This window comes from Amblyomma maculatum, chromosome 3 (assembly GCF_055883805.1).
Source record: "Amblyomma maculatum isolate TAMU_Amacu chromosome 3, ASM5588380v1, whole genome shotgun sequence".
NCBI classification, from domain to species: Eukaryota; Metazoa; Arthropoda; class Arachnida; order Ixodida; family Ixodidae; genus Amblyomma; species Amblyomma maculatum.
In genome coordinates this window covers 24,248,387-24,271,583 of record NC_139346.1, presented here as the reverse complement: position 1 = coordinate 24,271,583, position 23,197 = coordinate 24,248,387, and the positions used below count along the sequence as shown (strand labels likewise).

Here is a 23,197-nt window from a genome sequence, read left to right as displayed (position 1 = left end):
AACGAACAAATTTTCGCACTCAGTACTACTTAGTTGCAACGAGGTTCGACTGTATTATGCGGCATTTCAAAGAAAAGAAATGCACTCAGACCCCGCCTGTGCTGTTGTTGTTTTTTTTCTTTTAAAGAGTCAGTGTTGTCATTATTCGTTTTACCCCCCCCCCCCCCCCCCCCCCTATTGTTATTGACCTCAAATTTCCGCTTCAATTTTCTGTGGAGAACACTAACTGCAAACCAAAGTGTGAAATGGGGCACGCACCACATGTGCAACAACTACAGAGGCACCCATGAAAGACTCCTAGTAGACGCTTTCCAAAGTACACTCGGGAGGGCAGCTTGCGCCATTCACTACAAGGATGGTCGATATTGATGACTGTGATTTTTCGTTATTTTTTAAACTCCTGCCTGTTTCTTTTATTGTGGCAAGAAGTAGAAGAAATGAGATTATAGTATCAAAAGAAAACAGCAAGTAGGCAATGCAGCCAGCTCAAGAAATTTAGCAGCACTTAGCAAAAGTCGGACAGACCAGAACAGCTAACAGACTGGAAATCATGGCTCCTGGCAACACAACAATGAAGACCTACAGTAACGTGGCACAGAACACCTGTCAAAAATCGTGAAAAAAACTAGCTCCAATTTAAGTGTATAATGCAGTAGTGGCCTGTGGTGTACTCTCGCATTGTGAAATCAATGTAGGTATGCAGCTTGCACCGGGAAAGCTGCTTTGAAATTTAAAGCGTGGAGGTGGTGTCTGTCTTGCCAATGATATATCAGTTGCATTGTTGGGTATATCAGGTCTTCATGGAATTACAGTGGCCGCTGCATGCCAGCACTACAGCATTTTGTCCGACATTTTTTTAAATGTGTCAACAATTTTTTTTTCTTAACATTTCAATTCAGGGGTATGGCATGTGCCAGAAACTACGACAGCCTCCCAATTTAAAAAAAAAAAAAAAAAATTAGTAATAATAATAAATAGATAAAATAACAATAATAAAATAAAGTAAAAAGCAGGAGCCAGTGTGACAAACATCCTTCAGTTGAATTTTACTGAAATGACACTGCCTGGATTCACAAAAAAATAGAAGGTGTTACGAGTAAAAAGTTGTCTAGCTCTTGTCTCTCTGTTGATAGCTCGTAACTCACACAAACTGTGCTGAGTATCATGACACAGTCCCAACTGACTTTTGTGGTCAAGCAGGCATGTGCGGAGCACAGAACAAGAATGAGGGGGAAAAAATGCTTCCAAGGCAGATGGGTCCTGCCGGCTGTCCCCTTGCCAAAAGAGAGGCAACAGCTGTGCCTCTCTCCTGAAGGCACACTTTGCACAAGCCTTTGTGGGTGTTGAAAACAGTCCTGCTTACCTGCGGCACACAAAGCAGACACGCAGGGGCAGTGGCACGGGTGGCTCAAGGTCGTGTCGCCGACCACGGGTTGGCCGCGTACGCTTGCTGCTGCCAGGCAGGGCGATGTGCACCCCCATCTCATTGGGGAGCTCAAACTGCTCCGCGTTGAGCACGGTTGCAGCTGCCACCAGCATGTGCAGGGCATTGCCTGCGCGGCTGCTCTCATAGCTGCTGCTACCACCACTGCTGGCTGTGCTGCTGCTGCTGGCTTCACTGTGTTCATCGCCCGCGTTTTCCTGGCTGCCGGCGGCCAACATGGAGCACCGGTGACAGATCCATTCACCCGGTGGCAGCGTTTCCTCACTCAGGGGCGGATTACTGCAATACACGGCGATCAAGTGACCACACGAGCTTGTAGAGTCCATCACTCCTGTCTCAGCCCCTCGGGCAATGAACTTTGGAGAAAATAAAACAAAACTTTATTGCAGCTACCTCACTTTAGGCAACGCAGTTATGCCAGTGCAGTTCTATACCATGTTTGGCTGCACTCGAGTGTAGGCATTAGCAGTGCAAGTCAATACCTGCATTACACAGCTACTTTATGCACACAATGCAGCACCACTCGACTACTCGAGGCAACTGTGACTCACTGTGTACAAGTTAGGCTCATCAACGGCACAGCCCAACTCTTCAACTACGCACTATGAACCAACAACCACTGAATGCAAGCAATGTTAGCCAAGTTCATGGATGCATGCAACTGCAACTAGCTTTTCTCCCTATACACAGCCGATCCTGGATATACAAAATTATTGATTACATCGAACAATCAGAACATCCCCTCGCAAATTAAACACAAAGGTGCAGAACTTTTCTTCATGTTCACTGGAGTTCTGTTGAGAAGAACACTGGATATGCCTAGGGGTACGAGCAATTCAGGGAGAAATAATTAACACACGAATTGCTGCATTAAAGGCTTTCCTTGATGAAAGAAGTCACACTGTTATAATAAGGAATAAAAATGTCAAATAACTGCACCGTGAGGCAAAAATACGATTAGGAAAGTTGGAGGCAAAGATAAATTGGTGTACAATAAAATTAAAGTTGATAGTGAGCTGTTTTACTGGGTCAACACTGTTATTATCTCTATTATCTTTATTTTGTTATAAGTGACTAGCTATAAATTGTACAGTTGTACCGGAGCAGATTTCCGTTTGATATCATTTCATTGTTGTTGTATATATTGCTATGGTGTCGTACAGTGTCATGTGATTCTGTTAGTTTTGCTTATGCACATTTTTTTTTTTTGTGTGTGTACATTACGTTCTGTTATGCGATAATATGACTGCACTTCAGTCGACTGCAGAAGGACAGAGGCCTTCGTCAGGCGCCATAGCCTTTAGCCTCTACCCCTGCAGCAGATGCTGTGTTTGCTCTGCTGAAATGACAATAAAAAAAAAAAGAATCCCTGAGGTCAAACACCCTGACCCTGACAAAAAAGCCCCCCAAAAGCACCATTCCCTACTTGCCTTTTGAATGCTTGAACCTGAACACATGGAGTGTACTAAATAGACTACAGGATCTAAAAAGTATAATAATAGCACATAAACCCACTGCAGTGACAATAACAGAAACCCGGTTACGCCTTGAAATAGGGGATTTCGAAATAACATCACCACGCTACCGCATCTACTCACAAGACCAAAATCCTAGACGTGGCGGGGCGGAGTTGCCATAATATTTAAAGATTCATTGCAAGTCGTCAGGCTCCCTGACATTCCTGGAATTGAGTGCATCATTGTTAAGGTATCTTTAAGTGCCCTTAACATTAATATAGGAGCACTTTATAGGCCTGCAAACAGCGATAATACGCTTTTTGAAACATTAAATGAATTATTATCTGAGAGCAGAAAATTCTCATGCAGCGTACTAATAGGCAGCGAGTTTAATATTCCATCGATTGAATGGAACGATGAATTTCCTGAACCACTTTCTAACTTTCTAGATCTACAGAGCCCTTAGCCGACATCGTCCTTTTCCATGATTTAACTTGGCTTGTAAAGCACCTGACACGCATTCAAAATGGCTCTATGTCCGTTCTAGATTTATCTTTTCTGTTTGGCGAACTGCTAAGTTGTGGTCAGAAAATACAGACCTTGGAAGGCATATCAGATCACAAGATGCAAGCTTAAACCTAAACCTTAATATTGTTCTAAAGAATAGGAAAGGAAGAATTGTATTTCTAAATTTTTGCGTGCCAACGACTTTGGAAATTTGGATGCATTTGGCGGATCTTTTTCCACCTTTCTTTCTTTTTCCAAGTTGTGTCCTATCGTCCACTTATGGTTAATCTCCAAGAATCTTGTGTTCAAATATATAAATGAGTTTGTGCCATGTAACCGAAATATTGCGAACAATACGAATCCTTGGATGTCCAAAGAAATTGTACGCCTAAAACGGAAAACAAAAAATAAAGCTCAGAAAACAAATCCGTCAGTACCCCTTGTTCCTAACGTGTTGAAGCTTTCACATATGTGCCTAAAGAGAAATACCATACTGTAACGATTAAGAATTTGCTTCTTTTATCGCCCACCAAGTTCTGGCCACATTTTGTACCTAAAGGGACTTGTAGAGGTCGCCAGAAAGGCACTCATACCAGCACTGCCTCTTTCTCCTCGGTAAGCGGCCGGTGCTACCCACGCGTGTCCCTACAGACACTTTCTGCAATTATGGGTATAGACGAGTAAACTAACAGACAAGTTACAAATTACAGATTCCTTCAAGCTTTTCCTGCCATTTTTACATGTGATGATGATAACAGACCACGCTTTGCATGTCATGGGAGCAATCCTGCTATCAATTATGCATCCATATTTGAATAAGGCATCTTATCACTTTTACTGAAAACCAACACAAAAAAGGCACAAGGAATTTACGAAATGCCAAACACCTTCCCATACCGATATGCAGATTGGTCCTCTAAAGATATTTATCAGTAATTTTTCAAATGTCTTTATCCCAAACTGCGTTATCCAATGAATGAAGTATGTGAAAGTTATACCCAGACAGAAAGAGGACAAATCACTTCTAGCATCTTACAGGCCGATTTCCTTTTTGTGCACAAGCTCCAAATTAACTGAGCCCATCATTTTTCAAACATGTGTCTATCTTTCTGGAGAAGCACATTCTGATTGACCCTCAAGGATGTCCACAGGGGTTTCTGCAGGGGTGTCCAGTCGTGTCCACAGTCATGCAGCTGATTGAGGCAATGCTGCAGCAGTAGACAAACAGAGCCAGCAGAATGGAAAGTTGGGCTAGTTGAAAGCTGTTCATGATGGATAAGAGGAAGCTTGTTTTGTCGTATTCTTCTCTATGTCCATGTTCCGTCTGCGCCCTCTTATCCATCATAAACAGAGCCAGACAGATATCATCTTCTTAGACTTTCAAAAAGTGTTTGATTGTGCATCCCCCACCCAAAGTTATGATTAAAATTACAACACATTCTTAGGAATAACACTCTGCTTGCATGGTCTGCCGCATATCTTTCTTTTCACAGTCAGTGTTTGTCAGTTAACGAAGTGTTCTCTGGTTCTATGTTTGTGAAGTGGGGTGTTCCATAGGGGTCATTTCTTGGCTCTCTCTTCTTCTTAGTTTTCATTAATGACATTGTCAACGAAGTGCCCACGAAAATAAAATTTTTACACATGACTGCATTATCTATCAAAAAATTGAAGATCCAAATGATCAACTTCTATTAAAGGGCCACTGTCCAGGGAAGGACCTTTTAAGCAAAGGAGCACAGTGCTTCGATCAGGTACCGGAGATAATCTGTGCAAAATGCTACAGCGATATGCGTGCCGCAAAGCAGCAATAATACAAATCAAAGCTCTCTCATCCTCTTCGGGAAGCCAGCTTCCTTGTTCTCTACGAGCCGCAAGGCTGACGGCAGAGTAGAAAACGACATCTATTGGTCCGTCTCGCTGTCTAACGGGTGAAGGATGGGCATACACCTCTAACTGTGTCCACCACTCACTGCGCGCTTTTCCCTCAACACGGCTGGACTGAATGCAGCGGCACGCGCTCGCTCGCCCTTTTTTTTTTTCCGAAATTTGTCTTGCGGAGGCTAGACGACCGGTCAGGAGAGTGAAATAAAACCTTTGCGAGGGAATGGGAGGAGAGAAACACGACAGAATCGGGTGACTGCGGTGGCTGTAACTGCATTATTATTTACTCTTTTCAAAAACATTTTGCGGCCTTGCATTCTGGGGGCGAAGTCTCACAGTCACCAGGAAAGAAAATGTTTTCGACCGGAGGGTGAACAGTGGGCCTTTTAAATTTATCAATAACCAAAATAGAACACAGGTGCACAACATGGCAAATTAAAATAAACAAGAAAGAACAGTAGCAGCGACAATAACACACAGAAAGAAACCACTCACACTTCTGTATTACGCTAATAAAACTCCTAATTACAAACTGATTGTTGATTTCAAGGCAGTTGAAGTTCTCTTGAAGAAAAGTATTTAACATGTGCTTTACCCCCGCCATGAAAAAAATCTTGTCCTCTCTTGATGCCCACCAACCTTAGCGAGCAGGCCAGTTGCCTTTGTAAGGCCGGTTATCCTAAGATGTGCTTATTTTGGTGGCAGAAGGTTTGCCGAAGAAGTGTCGGAGGATCTGTTCTGAGCAGCCTCCAGATAGTAGAAAGACTGCGGTGATTCCGTACATGCACAGAATTTCACATACAGGCCCAAGAGGGTTGCCAAAAAGGCAAATGCGAGGCTGGTTTTCTCTGCCCCAGACAAGACGTCAAAATTGTGAAGAATCGCAAACCTGCTTCCAAGAGGAATGCACTAAGAGGCACAAAGGTAAATTTGTGGTGTGCACACAAGGAGTGGTATACCATATTTCTTTGACTTGTGCCTGAGTATACATAGGGCAAACTGGCAGAGGTTTAAATGAAAGGCTGACAGAACACAAGCGCAATCTGGCACAACCAAGGAAGGGCAACTTGTCTGAACACTGCTATGACTGTCCTCGTAAAGCCTGCGAGCCATTCTAAACTGACCACCATAACATTGTAAACAGGCAGGCCCGCAGGCACTCTGTGTCACATCATGGCAAAAGCACGACTGCATCGCTTGGTTTCACTCGCACTTCCACCAGCAACCCTCCTCTTCACCTCATTCAACTACAGTGCTAGCCTCTTCCCTTCCTCCAAGACGCCGCGGGCATTTTGGTGCATGCATCTATCACCATGGCAACAGCGCAACGCCGAGGAGAAATGATGATGGGCAGGCGTTATTTTGCTGCCCTTGTAACCCCTAAGTGGCAGCGTCCAAAGTGAGACTCCTGAACCTTTTCCCAATTAAAATTTCACATGAAAATCGCCAAAATTCACTATGAAAATCTTGGTGCTGGTGGCTCTTTTTGTAACAAGCCAGCATTTTTACTCTTCTGGAATGACTTTTCCAGACAAAATATAAAAGAACCGAACAAGGGTCGAGGAGGAGCCTCAGTTCGCAAGTTTTGAAATGTCGGCTTGACTTGAGAACAGACAACCCTTGTTCAGTTCTCTTTTGTACTGTGTAGCCATCTTCCTCCCCTCGTTCTACCCTTTTCCAGCCAATGCGAATCAATCCAAAACTGAATCAAGAAGTTAATTTAAAAACCTACCTGTCCCCCCCATAAAAGCAGATACCAATTTTGCTGAGTTGCACGAGCATGTAAAACTTAGTCATGGTGGGTCTTTGTGCAATGTTGCTAGGCAGTCTTAAAAGCTTCCAAGTTGTGTCACTACAGTGCTTGCCAAACCGCAACAATCAGCATGGTTGCATAATAAAACCGTAGCAGTCTGGGCGTGTTGGTTGTTCATGATGAAAAAATATAGCGCAGAGAAGGACGAGGACAAAATGAAGACACACAGGACACACAGCGCTCATGTGTCCTATGTCTTCATTTTGTCCTCGTCCTTCTCTGCACTGTATTTTTCCACCATGCATAATAATGCAGCAAGATTACGTGAGCAGTTTTTGCCGTTGTGTTGACTGTGAAAGAGTGTTTCTATCGGAATCGAAAAGGGGGGTGATGTGATGACTGCCATATGCTTTTTAATGTATTTTCACTTCTGGTTTTGTGCTTCTTTTCTTTTCTTTTTATTTCATCCCTATTGATGTTTCTAAAGATGAAAATGAAGTGTGGTTGCTAGTTAGCGCTTGTGTCTTGTGTAGTCCCTTTACTGTTTTGTTAGTGTACCTCTAAGCTAAGATGACAGCAGAGGAACAATGATGCTGCAAAGTTCACCCCTCATCCAAAGAGAAATTTTGGCATGGTCGCCGTCAGAAACATGCCATAATGTCAGGAATCGCTCTCGGTAGTGAACTTGGTGTTGGGATCTGCGCCATGGTAATCAAGCGGCCGCGAATCATGGCGCGCTAGCTGCGACGGCACTCGCAGCGCCCGAGTGCGTAGCTCTACGTGGGACGCGTGAACACTGCAGGGCGGAAGCACCCAGCGAAGAAAGGCAGAAAGCGCCAGAAGGTGATCTTTCCAATCACACTGAGCAAAAACGTCTGGGAGGTTCTGTCATCTAAATACCTTCGTCACAGCGCGTTTCTACACACTTCGCCGCCCATTCGCCAGAACAGACGGATGCACACAATAAAGGGGCCCACGGGAAGAAGGGCCGGCCCACAAAAGAGGCAAGCAAAGGTCGCTCACTGGCACTGCAGGTGGAAGGTGGCCGGGCAGCGGTCGCAGCAGATGAGGTCGCCGCCCTCCTTGCAACTGTCGCAGCAGTCGTGGTTGACGGCGCGACCCCCGCCCCGATGGCAACGCGCGGGCGGCTTGCGGCGCTCCTCTTCGCTCGCGGGAGGAGCGATCAGCGCCTGGATTTGCTGCACGGAGAGAATATAGCTTCACGTAAGAGCCAGCCCCAGGTCCCTACAGTCAATACTTACGGGCATTAGGCCCCCTGAAGTGTTTAAGTCGTACTCGATCGTGGCCATCGTCTCCTTGTAGCGCCCAGCCGCGCATCGCTACTCAACACACAGCGCCATAATGCGAGACTGAGGACGCCGCCATTGGCTACCCCCAGTTGCCAGTGAGAGCTTTTAGAAATACGCCAGCATGCATTCATCGCATCGTAATCGCGAATGTGTCCTGATGAAGCGAAGGGTTGTTAAGTGAGGTAAAAAATAGTTATAAAATATGAATAACTTTTTAATTATGCGAACGTGAGGAAGCGTGACCGTTGTTTTTTTATTACTTCACAAGACGCACGAACAAGAGAAGACAAGAAGCCCCGTTCACAAACGCCTGTTTACGCTGTCTTTTACCCCTGTTGGGGCAAGTTATTTAGGCCTGCAGAAATCTCGCCTAGTTTACTAAATCTATTCTTTCATTTCGTAAAATATAGAGCTAATACACAGAAAAAATAGATCGCATTGCCAGCGACATCTATTGAATCCCCGAATAAAGCGCGACTATCGGAAAGATGGTTAAATACTTGTATTGCAAAATTATAAACCACTGGCGCAAAACGGGCGCGGAGTCTCAGAAAAGCAGTAACGAGTGACGAAGTCGTGGTTATAGTTCACCCGTACTCAGTGTCTGCACAATCAATAAAGTTTGCTATTTGTCCATAGAGAAACATACTTTGTCCATTCTACAACCGTGATTCTACTCAACCTCTTCCTCCGGACTAGCTCCTCGGAATGGCCGGCAGCCGCATCTACAAGTTGGGCTCGATCTTCACAAGGTTAGCATAGCGCGTGAAATAGTTTGCTTTGAAATGCGGTCACCTTTTTTCATGCGACGTCCGGCAAGTCTGAAATGCTTGCGCTGCTATCACATTTTCGTTAAAAAAATGTTCATTTATTGCATAACTTTTGCTGCTTAGTTCCATTAAGATAAAGTGGAGAACAGATTTTCGCACATGTGTTACACGGTTTTGTAGTCTAACATTACTAGATTAACGTTGTTGTAGTCGCAGCGTCGCTCAGGAACAGCTGTGTGATCAGTGATCTCGTCTGCTGCCCACCTAAAACTTTTTTTCACGGCATCGAAGCGAAACTTAAGGTGAGGAAAGACTGCATGCTTTAAAAGGCTGTCTATAAGTAGACAAAGTGAACCAGCTGCGTGGAAGGTGACTGATGTACGTCTCTTTGAAGCAGGGAAACAATACCGCTTTTGGATCATAACATTATTTTCATTTGTTACGTGTTCATTAAACATGCGCTTTGCCTGTTGCTTGTTTCACAGCCTGGAGAGCATCACAGTCGGGAGTTTCTCGGATGAGCTTTGCAGTGATGTAGCCAGTTGTGCAGTGGTACCAATCCCCACAGACGTTGAACACATATGTCATAGTATAATGAAAGAGGCGAGGATTTTGCTCATACTTAAAACAAGAAAAGGTGCACATAGCAGGAGAAGACAGAAAGAAACGACAAACAAGTGTAACTTGGCCAAAGATGCACCGTAGTACAAGACGTTTTTCATTCACAGATTTGTGCCGCTTAGAGCAGACTGGAAAAAAATCTTGTTGTCCTAGCTGTTTGGTTGTTTGGGCTCTAGTTTAGCGCAGAGGTGGCGTTTGGTAGCAATTTTGCTTTAAGGTATGCTTCAGTGGAGCACTTGCCTGATGTGAACAGAACCAATCATTAAATCCTTATCTGTGTTGGTGGTGGACCAAAACAAAGTTTCCCAAGATTGGTACCGGTATTGCTATTTTGCACTCGTAGAAACAATGAGTTCTCTGCCTTCGCATCCTCCGCAGTAGAACGCTCATTGCTCCCGTGGTGTTTGATGAAATGTTGCAGGGTGGAGGGTCTGCTAAAAGCAGGCGGCATGCAGCCCTCGGAGCAGCCTCTGTGGCTGGACGTGTACCGTGCCTTTCCACCAGTGGAGGAGCCCAGCTTTTACCGCACTGTGACAGCCACCGGCCCCGTGCGCCCCATCCTCTACCCGGAGGACACTGCCCGCATGTGAGCAGGAGACCTCTGATGCTTCTCTGTGAACCAACTCTCCTGCACCACACCAATCTTTCACCTTTTTGCGCCAGAATGCAAAGAGATGAGAAGCATCAGTGTCAGGAAAACTAGCAAGGAGGACCAATAAGAAATTGTCTTGAGAGAGATGTTTAAACAAGTAGACAAAGAATATAAAAGAAAGGACAGTCTGCAGGTTAAAAGGTCCTGATAAAAAAAGGGAATTTTGCGTATCATGTGCGTGCATAGTAAATCGAAATGAGGCGCATCGCCACAAGTAAAAGGCCAGCAAAAATATAAAGGATGAGTCACAAAAAAGGCATTATAAACCTCACAGCACAGTGCAACTCCAGAATTTGCAACAGCTGTTGAGGTGTTTTCGCAGTATAGTATTGAGGCAAAGGATTTGAGAGCAAAATGCACACTTGTGTAGCTCTAGAGCACCTTTTCCCGTCTGTCGTTCCAGGCATGTGGCACCACTGCCACTGAGCCTCCCCTTAGGTGGCGCGTATATCAACTGCCACTGCGACGGACCCAGCCTCTCGTCATACTTCCTCTCCTCCTGCCACCCTTGAGATAGTTTGTGCGGCCACCACCTTCCTGTTGCACGTTCCTCTGCTCCCAGTAAAGCTTGCCATGGTAACCCTCTCTGGGTGGCTCCCATGACAACCACCCTCTGGTTGCAGATTCCTCCTCCTTACACGATACCTATTTGCAAGTTACACATTTCTCTGCTTTTGTTAGATTTGCCTCCTTCCATGATAATCGGCCAGCAAGTGTGAACCACCTTCAGATTACATTCTGCTACTACTACTATTATGCAAACCCCAGAGAACGGGCCTCCAAAGTGGCGGTGACACATTCTTAGTTTCAGATGTCGTGTAATGCACCAGGTTTCATGTTGGTGCAGTAAATAATATACGACTGCATTGTTTATTTGAATAAGTGCACCCTTATTGTGTGCAGGCAGTTCTACCGGGAGCATGGCAACACTATCATCGACCTACAGAACACTACAGAGTTGTCACCCTGCCAGCGGTGAGCCTCCATGTGGTGCTGCATGCTCTGCCACCACCCGCATCCATTGACTTTGTTGGCCAGTGCTCAAGAGATCATGCCATCAAAAACGTCAGAGAAGCTTTCTGATGGTCACAAATTTTTGACGGGGTGTTTTGACAGTTTCATTTATCAAGTGCAGTTGAGCCCAGCACTCACTTATTAAAGCAAATATGGTGCAACCACCAAGTTATTACTATACATAATTGCTACGGAATCTTGTCTCAGCTATGATGAACGTCTGGGAGCCCAGCCAGTCGATTACAACCTGATTTACCTGTTGTGACACAATGGCCTCCTCACCTGGGGATGCCTGACCCTGGTGACGATGCATGAAGGAGACAACGTACCACCGTTTGGCATCAACGCTTCAGCCATGATCAATTATATCAAGCCTCTAAAAAAGCTCGTTCATAGCAAGGGCCCTCCAAAGAGCAAATGCGCTGAAGACCATTAGGTTCATTATGGGTGGGCTCAACTGTACCACACATTCAAACAGTGCTGAAAGGTGAAGCTCACTTGGGAAAAAAACCCTAATGAACTTCCCATATTTTGTAGATGGACAAATGTTGAAAAAGGTGGAAGAGTATAAATATTTAGGCATAGTAATTACATCAGATCTAAAATGGAACAAACAGGTTACATATATTACTACAGTAAAAGCTCGTTAATTCGAACTTAATGGGACCGGGAAGAAAGTTCGAATTATCGAATGGCCTCGAAAAAACTGTCAAGAACCATTTGTATTGCAGTAAATGTACCGCATTTAGACGCGTAACGAACTCGCTCGCATAATGAACCTACTACCCAGCCCCGATTTGTGGCTACGAATCCGAAAAAAAAAAAATAAATAAATAAAGGCGTCAGTCGTTAGCGTGTCCCTCGGTTTTGCACCGACACGGTCCACAACACATTTCTTGGCAGTGAGCCAAGATGCTGCGCAGCGATAAGGGCGTGTTTAGCTTTTGACTTTAGCTCCAGAAGGGGGGGGGGGGGGAAGCGAACTTGGCAAAGTGCCAGCGCTTGTCCTGTTGTGGAAGCCTCGTTTTCAGTATGTTCGCTTTATCATGCTATGAGCGACTGGGGCAAGCACTGTCTACTGCCACTCCAATCATCGGAACGAGCAGCAAGCGGCTTTTGAAGCGAAGCGAACGTTGCTTTTAGCCGGCGTCATGATTGCGGCTGACTCGCGTGCTTCCGTTGACAACTGATAGGTGGAACTTGATGGATGGCTTGTTTTAGTTTAACCCATAGTGCCCGTCCGAGATCATAGAATTAACAGGGTTGGAATTAACGAGTATTTAGTTACGAGCTACGGAGGTTGCGCAGGAGATAGAGCAGGCAGCCGCCGCCGCGGCCATGCACTGATCTTGCCGCGGCCGCCGTCCCTTCTGTCCAACGCCGCCGGTGCCGCGCCGGTCATGGCGCCATTTAAGTTTTGCCCAATCTTCCATGGTTTTGCCTGGTTCCATCTTCTGTCCCCGTTTTGGACGTGCGCAGCCTCTAATTATGCCTTCCAATCGCGGAGGTGCTTCCTTTTTTTTTTCTTTTCTTTGCCGCGTGATGTGCGCCAAGCCGCCCAGATGCGGCGGCGCCTAGTTCGAATTATCCGTAGCGGAACCGACTCGCGTTCGAATTAACGGGCTTTTTATACACAGATCTCTGTGGAGTTTGGCCGGACCAAGTAGTGTAGTTCGAATTATCCGAAAATTCGAATTATCGGGGTTCGAATCAACGAGCTTTCACTGTAATAAAGCTTTGGCAGCTCTGTACTCACTCAAGCGCTCGCTTAATCTGCATCAGGTCACACCAAACGTCTAGCACACACGTCACTTGTTCAAACTATACTCGAATATGGAATAGTATGTTGGTTCCCCTTCCGTGAACAGCACATAGAAAAATTGGAAAGCGTACAAAGAAAAGCAGCTAGATATTTTTTTAACAAGTACCGCCGTCATGACTCCCCTACAGTATTATTAAAACAAGCTGATCTTCCAACTATTTAAACTCGCACCAGACTGCTCCATCTTAAGTTTCTGTTTCTTCTCCTTAATGGCAGCATGAAAATTGACACCAGCAAGTACTTAGTACCATCAGTTACACACAGTACAAGAACAAAACACAGTAAACACTTAATTGAATACAGATTTCACAACGACATATTCAGGTACTCGTTTTTCCCACAAGCAATCCGTGACTGGAACAGTTTGACTGGTGACACTGTCAACTGTGCATCGCTCGAACGTTTCATCACTACTTTGTCAAACAAAGGCATGTAGTGTTCTGTATCATTTTGTTGAAACGATATCCTGATCCATATCAGATTCACTTATCTGTCTCGTTATTTTTTTATTCTTTTTTTATTTTTGTCCCCTCTATTGTTTTACTCTTGATAGTTGCCAGTGGTTGCCGTCACTGTATATCTTTTCTTTTTTCTTTTTGCTACATGTTCAACCATACCACCCATTCCTCCTTGTTTAGCGCTTGAATAATGGTAACATAGTGCATATGTATTGCTTTGGTTGATTTTGTGTACCTATGTCCGCGCCTATTTGAACTTTGTTTGTTTCAGTGTATATTGTGCCCCTTTCCTGCAACGGCCTCAAATACGAGGGTGGCAGTATGTTTAAATAAATAAATAAATAAAAGCAAAATGGTCTCTGGAAATTTAAGGCACAAGTAGCAGCCTAACATTATTGTTTAAACCAGGAAAAAAAGCTAACAAAAGTATGCTAATAAGGTTTTTAAGTTTCAACTTAAAAAGCCAGCATGCCTGTCACATCTAGCTGGCTATTATTCCATGTTATGTTTACAGCAGGTCACAAGAAGAAAATTAAAGTGCCAGAACCAGGAACTCGGTCTGACAGCAATATCCTTGGAATTTAGTACCACACGATTTCGAGTTCTGGGGCACTGATCCGAGCACTGAGACGTGCTGTTGAAGGTCTGGCAGCTTAGGGCCGTTGCATGGTTAAATACTGACACTCTGAGCTTCGGGGCTGAGCATTCTACACAGGGTCTATATTCTGAATTTTTGTAATTTTCAGAAGTGCCGTTTTCACCCTCATCTGGTTAAGGGACAGCCGGGAACTGGAAGTGGTGGCAACCGAACCGACACCCAGTTCTGGCATTTCTACTAATCAGGCAACCCGAAGCGAGGGCGAAAGGAGCACTTCTGAAAACAATGCAAACTTGGAATACATCTTTCTACAACTTAAAGGGACAGAACACTGGCCAAAATATGTCATGAGATTATGGTGGAGATGAAAAAATCTTGCCTCATATAGTAGAGATCGAGCTCTACAATATCAAAGAAAAGAGGCTTTACAATTTTAATTTACCATTGAAAAGTGCATAAAAATAACCGAGGCGCTATCTAGCAGAGAAACCCTAGTACTTTCAGTGTAGCCCCCCACGTGACTACATGTCAGCAAAATATCGCTGATTTTCGTAACTGCACAGTATTCTTTTTTCTTCTAGGAGCGCTTGCCATAATTTATTATATTTTGCGCTCTCTCCAGTGCGTCATTAAATAAAAACCACCCCTGCTTTTGCATCGCGAGAGGTATGCTTTCAGGTTCTGCCACTAGATGGCGCCACAGTGTTTGCAATTTCGTGAATGAAGCAATGACAGTGCCCACTAAAACTTTTGTCGATGAGGGCGTGCGTCATTGTGCCGTAACAGCATTGAGTGTAAAACTGAAAAGGATGTTACTCCACGCAAAAAGAGGCGAGTGAAAATTATACAGTCGAACCCGGATATATCGAATTTTGGTTATATCGAACTCACGGAATATCCCCTTGAAAATCCCATGTAAAAGTATAGGAAAGCCGCATCATATATCGAACTCAATTTCACCGGTCTTTCGATATATCGAACTCCGCACCACGCACTGGAAAGTATGCCTTTCCCAAAGACGATCGCATCACCCTCGGCCATTTTCTGCGTGACGTTTTCAAGCCACGCGCGGAAGTAATGAGAGGGGACAGTTCGGCTAGGGTCCCTAGAAATATTGCTAGTCTCTCGTCCGCCGGCCGCGGCGAGGACTGCCGCTGAATGATCGCCGCGGTGAACCAGAGTGCGCCACTGCTGACGGAGCAGACGACGCGCACGCCCGTGCGCTTCGAAATGCATTCGCTGCATGCTCATTGTCAGGTGCCTTGTACATGCGATGCCGCTCTTTAGTCTTTGATTTCAGTTTAGTCGTAATATTGAATTCGTAGCGGAGTTGTTGGCATAACCACGGATGCGACTTTTTTTTTTTTCGTGAGCGAAGCTTTGCGCGCATGCCCCTGAGCCGATGTAGAAACGAAGCTGCTTTTTATACCCTATTATCCTGCTGAAGCTACCGCCGTGCCGTATTGTAATGAAGACTTCTGAGGATTTTGTGCAAACAATTGCGCTTGCATGGAGGACTATACTAGACGCACATTCTAGGCTCCAAGGACCATGTGTGCGAGCAACAGAGCACTGTCGCCAGCGTTTTCATTCACGCTATAGTTTCAGCTTAACTTCTTCAGACGTTTAGCTAAGTTATAACACGTATGTGAAACTAAAAACTTTCGGATGCATGCACAATTAAAGCACGCTAGATGGGAACCCAAGCCCTTCAAATCGCACCGCGCTTCAGGCAAACTGCTGATAGGCATTCTTTGGTACTTAGGAAGCCTAGTAGCCACTCATCAGAATATGCCATCACTTTTGTTGACTTCCGTTTTGCAACCTCTAAAACATATTTTAACAGCCAGCTGTTAGTTGAGAGGAAGGGCACTAACACTTCTTTCAAACTCTGTCCTTGAAGATGTTCATTTTCATTTTTCATTTCACCGAGAGCTTTTACCAGCTTTGCCACCTTGTCCTTCGTACGACAAACTGCTCAAGACATAGAAGCCTGTTTCTTAACTTTTTCTTCTTCTTGACAGGGTGTTCTGAGTTAACTTTCACAAGTATTTGCAGGCTATACGCATGTTGCATCAGAAATAATGGTACAGTTCGTCTCAAATTAACGTCCATTCTAGGTGGGAAAGGTCTTGGTAATAGGCTTCAATCCGCTGCCAGGACGCAAGCTGAGTTTCGCAATGTCCTGAATAAGATTAATTACCTCTTCTGTCGACTTTACAGCTATCTCCTTGACTTTGTTTCCTCGAATGCACACAGCAGCATTCATGCTTCACCACTGCGATGGAACAGAACTCGCCAATGGCAATTGCCTCCGGAGATTCGTCCTCGCTTGAGTGGCACTATGCGAATGTTCATTGCTCAACATCAGAAAGATCGACATTTGTCCCCAGTGGCGGTGGCATGCAGCTTTCTGCATTCCTGGAGCAGGCTCACGTCACACGATCCACCACCGCTGTATTCTTCAACTGGCTCCACTGATGCTTCAGGATCAGTGCACTTTTTTTCTTTCTCTGCAGGTCTCCCTGCTGACTGTTTTTGCTCGTACAAGTTGCGCTCCTTTCTCTTGAGAGGCAGGGGTTTCAACAAGTATTTTGGAGTGTCAGGAAACAGCGTTGAGATGGCATCCTTCGTGAGTTGCGTAACATCCCGTGGAATCTCAATTGCCTTTACCTGTCTTAAAACTTCGCTCAATAAAGCAGGGTTTGAAGTGTCGCTCACAAACGTCGACACTAGCTTATTCGTGTTACATTAATGCGAGGGCAACCCCGATCCGGATCATCCGATATTTATATCAACGTCCAGGATTTCCTGTCTGCAACTCACAAAATAATGAGAAAGATATTCACCACTTGTGGGTTTGCCCGCCACTGAAGCCGACAATATCGGCACCTGACGGCAGTGGGCCTTTTGCCGAGCAACCCATCTTCGTACATTGCTTGCATGCAAGGGCCTTATCATCGTTCTCTCTTGAATTTTATTAGAACACAGCCAACCTTTTTGCTTTCATTTATTACGCCTTTTAATTTTCGTTTTACATATTCCTTTATGACCTAGCTGAGACAATAAACAATGTTATTGCCTTTGCGGCCGCGCTTGATGTTGCGCTCCCACTCTTGCCTCTTCCCTGCGTCTTTCGGTGTCCTGATGAGAGAACATTTCACCTTGCACGAGTGCTACCCGGTCTTGCACCCAGGCAAGAAACACGAGCTATCACGCTTACCCCGTTTTCTGGACATGACGCGATCACATATCCATAAAAGAGGCACACTTACACACATGCTAGCTAATTTTCGCGCATCCCGGCTCGCGAGCGAAAAAAAGTGCACGTGGTGCACGAGCCTTGCCACGGCACCAACGGATCAGCGCGACGCAGACTCGCAGTACGGCACAACCGCCACAGCACCACGTACACAACGCGACCACGCTCCGAATGCGTACAGCGCCCCCTGCACTTTCATCCGGGAAGCGGCCAACCAGTTCCGTAGGGAACCCTGCTCGGACGGCAGACTAGCAAATACTTCTAGGGACTCTAGTTCGGCTAGGGCAGCGCCGCTACCATTCCTTAAAGGCGCGCGCATTTGCGGTTATCGTTTCCCGAGCGCCAGCACGTGACGTTTGCAAGCCATGTGCATGATTGAGCCAGAGAGAACCGGTGGGAACGAGAGGGGAAACATGCGACAGAGCAAAGCGCAAGGGTGTGCCCATTCTTTTGCCGAGCTATCTCTCTCCTTCCTCGCTCCCGGCCTTCGTTCGCAGTAGCACGCGCTACGCATGCGCCAAAAATGCGCCAAGCCAGCTCAGCCCGTTTTCAGACAGAACGTCGGACGCTTTCTCCAGCGTACGTGTGTTGCGAACCCTCTGCGCTCGGTGGCCGGCGTGGCTATGGCGCCTGCAGAAGTTAAGAAGCGGCAGATCTCTTTTTTTCTTTTTTTTTTTTTGCGAGAGTTGTCTATTTTTATCGTTGTGCTTTATGCGCGGCGTAGCCTAAGATATAGCGTTACGAAGCGGCTTTTTTTTTTTTTTTTTTTTTTTTTTTTTTGTGGGAGTCGTTTATTCTTGCATGTATGAATCGACGAAAGCACGCGGTCAGCTGCGATCATGACACCGGCTTTTAGCATTTATCGCTTCAAACAGCATTTGCAGCTGCTGTATCACGCTTTCCAATGATTTTGTGGCAGTGGACTACGCCCGCCCCAAGCGCGGCGTGATAAATCGAACCAGGCTTGTGCAATCAAGCTATCACGGGCACTCTGGCAAGTTCACTCCCCGCCACCACAGGAGCTATCAAAAGATAAACACGCCATGATATTATCGCTGCGCAGCATCTTGGCACGCTGCCGAGAAATGAGCTGTGGATGAGACGACTGAAACGGAGTGCGACATGCAAGCGAAAATGCTGGCAATTTCTGCCGCGGCAACACAGAAACCTTGTTTTGAGCTGCAGCGGTGGCTCGAACGGCAGAGGGACACAGTTCCAACAAGTTGGAAATTTTTTACTCTGTCGCTGCCGCTCGTCGCTGAGGTCGCTTAATCGCTTGCATGTGAGCAAGCTGGCCTTAACGCTTTTATTTATTTTTTTTTCCCCCAAATTCTCGAGTGCAAAAGTGGAGGGTGGGTTTATTATGCGAGTGAGTTAATTACGCGACAAATACGGTATCGTTTTTTCACATCGTAAGTGCCATCCCAAGCCGATTTCTGTATATCGAATTATCGATATATCGAACTATTTCGCGATCCCCTTCGAATTCGATATATCCGGGTTCGACTGTATATGTTTTCAGTACGTCTTTTTTGTGGACCACCAGTCTTCATCGTGGTCGCTGCTCATAGTTTCCAGAATCGGACTACATAAAAACGGGCGCACGCATTGATCGAAAAATTCCCAGTAAAAATTTTCTACAGCGTTTCTAACAAAACCGTTATGGAATCGAACATTTTAGACATCAATCTTTCCACTGCGGCTAAACAAAATCGAGACCTAAATGCCAGTGTTCTGTCCCTTTAACATACAGCCCCATTTAGAAGCCTTCAGCGCAAGGGGTCTCTTCAAAGCTGCTTAGCGGAGTTCCCTGGTATATTAAGCAGTACAGAGCTTGGGAGAATTCAGGATAGGAGGCCCGCACACTTTTAAGAGGTCACAGTCATGGAGGATACAGAGCAGGCCACATTGCAGAACTCTGAATAAGACCTCTTGGACTGCATACTTTTGTGGGAGGGGGTACCTTCTATGCCAGCACAAGCAGGCATTGCAAACTTGCTTGCGACTTCAAAACAGAATAATGTAACTCTCCTCTTAATTGAGTTCTATACCATTGCCAAAGCATGCGTCGCCATGTGTTTTGTTCCCCAAGCCCACACAGGCCTTACCTCTCTTTGCAGGTTTCTACAGGAGTCAGGACATCTGGATCAGAGTCAGTAGGCTTGTTTGAGGACTGAGTAAATACTGTTTTTCTTTTACCCAAGCTGGCCTTCACTTTTACTTTTAGTACATATTGGATCTACTGAAAACAAACATGGCAGTGTTGTTTAAGGGCAAATCCAGAGGGTTTTAATATTTTGAGTTCAATTTTTCGTTACGATTTCTTGGACCTTCCGATCAAAAGCTTTTCCGAATAATGGAAAAAACAGGAAAATGAATCTGGGTTCTGAACAAAGCATGTCACAAGTACTGTCAAAAAACTGCTCTTGTGCACATTCACTGGTTGAACTGGCAACTGTATGTGACGGGTTCAAACATTGTTTATCTGAAATAGACAGAGACAGCTCAAAGTTTTTTTCTTTCTGCAAAGTGGAGAATTTTGATCGCTGTGCAGCTCGTCACGTCATGCTTGCAAAGTTTATAGAAGTCGCCACGAGTGCCTAGTGGAAAATTTTTATAATTAAGTATTGCCAAAATAAAACACGGCCCTGCAATCAAATTTGACACAAAGGGTGAGGATTGCTGTGAACCTACTGTGAAAGGTTCAGGAACACTGCCAACTGTTCAGTCAAGCGGCATGAATGGAGTACAAAAGGTGTATGGCCATGCCTTTGCACTCTTAGCCACTTAGTTGTTGGTAATGGCTGTTAAAAGCTGCCCCGTCATGGACTCATTTGCCAGAGTTGCTTGGTTCTGGTTGCAGAGCAGTGAGTGGTGATTTAGCACTTATTTCTTGGTTACATAAAGTCTCTGCATACTTTAGTTTTTAATTTTTTTAATGCAAAAGCATTGCTTGGCTCAGGGGACAGAGCCTGTAGGCTGACCATGTTGGCAAAAGTGTACACACAAACTGTCAACCATTAATTGCATGGGTAATTAACATAACAGCTGAGTAAGGACATGTAAACAGAGAAATAACTAAATCAGTTACTAAACGTTAACTGAATGCATTAAGCTGTGGATGGAAAACATGTCTGCAGGAACTGTTACCAGAGTGCATCCGTAAGAATTTGATAACCAATCTAATTCGAGTATGGCCAACTAAGTGGTGACCTCAAAATGTGGATGGGCAACCCACCCCCAAAATATGACCCCCTGGACCATCAAACTTTCACCTCGTCAGAATTCGACCAAGAGTGATGTACTACCCTAAATAGAGTATGGCCAATTCAGCGGTGACCTCTAAACTTATGTGGACCGCCTTTGAAATTTGGCCTCCCTGAACCACCAAAATTTGACTTCATCCAATTGTTAGCAAAATTGATGTCTAACCTAATTTTAGTACAAAAGAACCACCCGCAAAATTTGGCTCTCTAGACCCTTGAAATTTGACTTCAACGCTGAAATGCAGAGCTCATAATGGAAATGGGCATGCAACTCTCATTTCTGCACTTAAAACATAAATTCACTCCTGCAGTTTTTTTTTTTTTTGTCTTCCTTGCGGCTGGGTGCTTGGGGTGGGTTGAATGGCTCAATGGGCAGCTGAGTACGTGGCCGGCCCCTAAGGATGGAACACTACTGTCTTTAGCAAGAAGTTTTCCACCCCCACTATTCTCAGCGTATTTAGCCCCTAAAGAGCAGTGTCAGGCTGCGACATCGTGGAGATAAACCACCACTAGTGTCAGCAGTGATTTCTGCTGTGTAGGCAAAAGCTGGGACCGTCTGCTCCAGGTATGCCACACCTGCATGGTTTTAAGTGTAATGCGCAAAATGCCAACAAGTTGTGGTGCTACTGGTTGCTACGCGAGGCACAAGAGAGCAAGTGGCACTAGTTTCTCTCAGTAGGGCAGAGGCAAAAGCGACAAACAGCAGCCATGGAGCTAGACAGGTGGAATCATGGACGTTGGCCAGTTCAGTAGCAGCATTGAATCTGCATGGTTGCTCTTCGATGAATGGTGCAAGAATCGATCAATGCCTGCAGCTCAAACTGTCATGTCCGAAGTTAAGGCGCGATATTATTCAGTACACACATCTGAAAGGGAAGGGAAATAGTCAACTGAGATGGATAGATACTACCCATCTCAATTATTGAAAATAATTACCAATGTTTTTCCTGTGCAAAAAGGTGGCAGGTAACTTTATTCCTGAAAAATTGCATTTGGAAGTACTGAAACCTGCCCATATCCAAGTGGCCTGTGAAAAAAGTAGAGTCATATAGTATTGTACAAGACTCATTTGCAACAAAGCTCTCCGACCAATCAGAGACATCATTTCCAAGGACCGGAAACATGCCCAGAAACTGAGCATCAAAAGTTGATGCATCAGTGGCAGTGGGGTGCAAGTGCTCATAGCTCCATCTTATTGGAATGCATGCGTATGGTAGAAATGGGCTCCGTGGGTACGAAAAAGCCAATGTGCAGTTATCATGGGCCGAACTAACTGCTCACTGTGCTTACACCTGTACACAACGGCGCAATCTCTCTGTGTTTTGTACTGTTGTGAAGTGTGCATGGAAATTTTGAGGGACCTTCAAAGGTATGTGAGCACCAGATGCACTCAGCGTATTTGATTGAACATCTTCATGAACGATCAGACGTGGATTGCTCATAAAACAGTGGATTGTGCTATTTGTTCACGTGCTGCACACCAAGTATGATCATAGGCAGCCCTTACGATTGACTCTGAAGTGGTCATTGTGGTTTCTACGTTAATGAAATGCTTCCTGTGGTTTGTAGGTAGACAGGGAAAATGTTCCTTAATAAGCCAAACAACTGATGCTGCATATTTTTCTGCACATCTTGAAGCATACGGTTGAACCTGGACATATTGAATGCAAAGGAGATTGCGAAATAGTTCGACATATCAATAATATGATACAGTAGACTGTCTATAGTAACGGGACGGAGCGCCCGTCCCATTACCTTTCTTGTGTCAGTGTGTTCTTTTGCGCAGTGGACTTACAAATATTCGCAGCACTGCACAGCGCGAGACAATGGTGGCAAAAACTGGAGGTGCGGCGTACGCGATTTTGCCGCGCTTGCCAAAAACTGGTAGTAAAGACCCTTATATGATACAAATTTTTGTCAGTCCCAAAACTCCGTATCATATTAGGGTCTTCAGTTTTTGGTGGACATGGTCTTGAAGATGCTTCCTGATAATTAAATGGCTACTTACTGAACAAGTCTTGTTCCTTAATGAAAATATACTCTAAAATACCTTCCATCTGTCTCTTATCATCTCTGTGTTATTCTTTTTAAGGTTTTTCTGTTTACATCTTGTGGAACTACCATTTAAGCATGAGGGCAACATGGCTACGCATGCAACGAGTTTGATTTCATGTGAAAACCAAAGCGCTGCATCAACACGGCCACATTTTCCCCGTTTGTCTTTTAAAAGGCGATAAAAAATTTGCGGCAGTCAAGCACAGCAAAATCACGCACGCCGCACCTCCGGTTATTTCCACCACTGTCTCGCGCTGCGCAGTGCTGCGAATTTTTGTAAGTCCAATGCGCGAAAACACACACGAACACAAGAAAGGTAACGGGACG

General features: G+C 45.1%; 2 protein-coding genes across 2 annotated transcripts in view; one reads left to right on the top strand and one right to left on the bottom strand.

Annotated features, from left to right (window-relative positions):
* The window catches only part of LOC146194353 (PHD finger protein 12), an 86,634-nt gene extending 78,088 nt beyond the window's left edge, over positions 1 to 8,546 (bottom strand). Inside the window, exons 1-3 of the mRNA XM_084597361.1 lie at positions 8,305 to 8,546; positions 8,066 to 8,241; positions 1,364 to 1,723 (exon numbers count right to left, since the gene is read on the bottom strand). Coding sequence (XP_084453487.1) covers positions 1,364 to 1,723; positions 8,066 to 8,241; positions 8,305 to 8,352 — 584 coding nt within the window. The 5' untranslated portion in view covers positions 8,353 to 8,546. The remainder of the gene's footprint in view (positions 1 to 1,363; positions 1,724 to 8,065; positions 8,242 to 8,304) is intronic.
* Positions 8,547 to 8,810: 264 nt separating this feature from the next.
* mRpS23 (mitochondrial ribosomal protein S23) lies at positions 8,811 to 19,752 on the top strand. The gene is made up of 4 exons (XM_084597362.1): positions 8,811 to 9,104; positions 10,165 to 10,329; positions 11,299 to 11,370; positions 19,670 to 19,752. Exons 1-4 carry the CDS (start codon positions 9,061 to 9,063, stop codon positions 19,707 to 19,709), a joined length of 321 nt encoding a protein of 106 aa, XP_084453488.1. The 5' UTR covers positions 8,811 to 9,060; the 3' UTR covers positions 19,710 to 19,752.
* Positions 19,753 to 23,197: the final 3,445 nt, after the last annotated feature.

What these genes read in the sequence shown, in the direction of transcription:
- mRpS23 (XM_084597362.1), top strand. Translation starts at nt 9,061, where the DNA reads ATGGCCGGCAGCCGCATCTACAAGTTGGGCTCGATCTTCACAAG. An exon ending in TTGGGCTCGATCTTCACAAG is followed by an intron (nt 9,105 to 10,164) that starts GTTAGCATAGCG and finishes GAAATGTTGCAG; the next exon opens with GGTGGAGGGTCTGCTAAAAG. An exon ending in GAGTTGTCACCCTGCCAGCG is followed by an intron (nt 11,371 to 19,669) that starts GTGAGCCTCCAT and finishes CTCTCTTTGCAG; the next exon opens with GTTTCTACAGGAGTCAGGAC.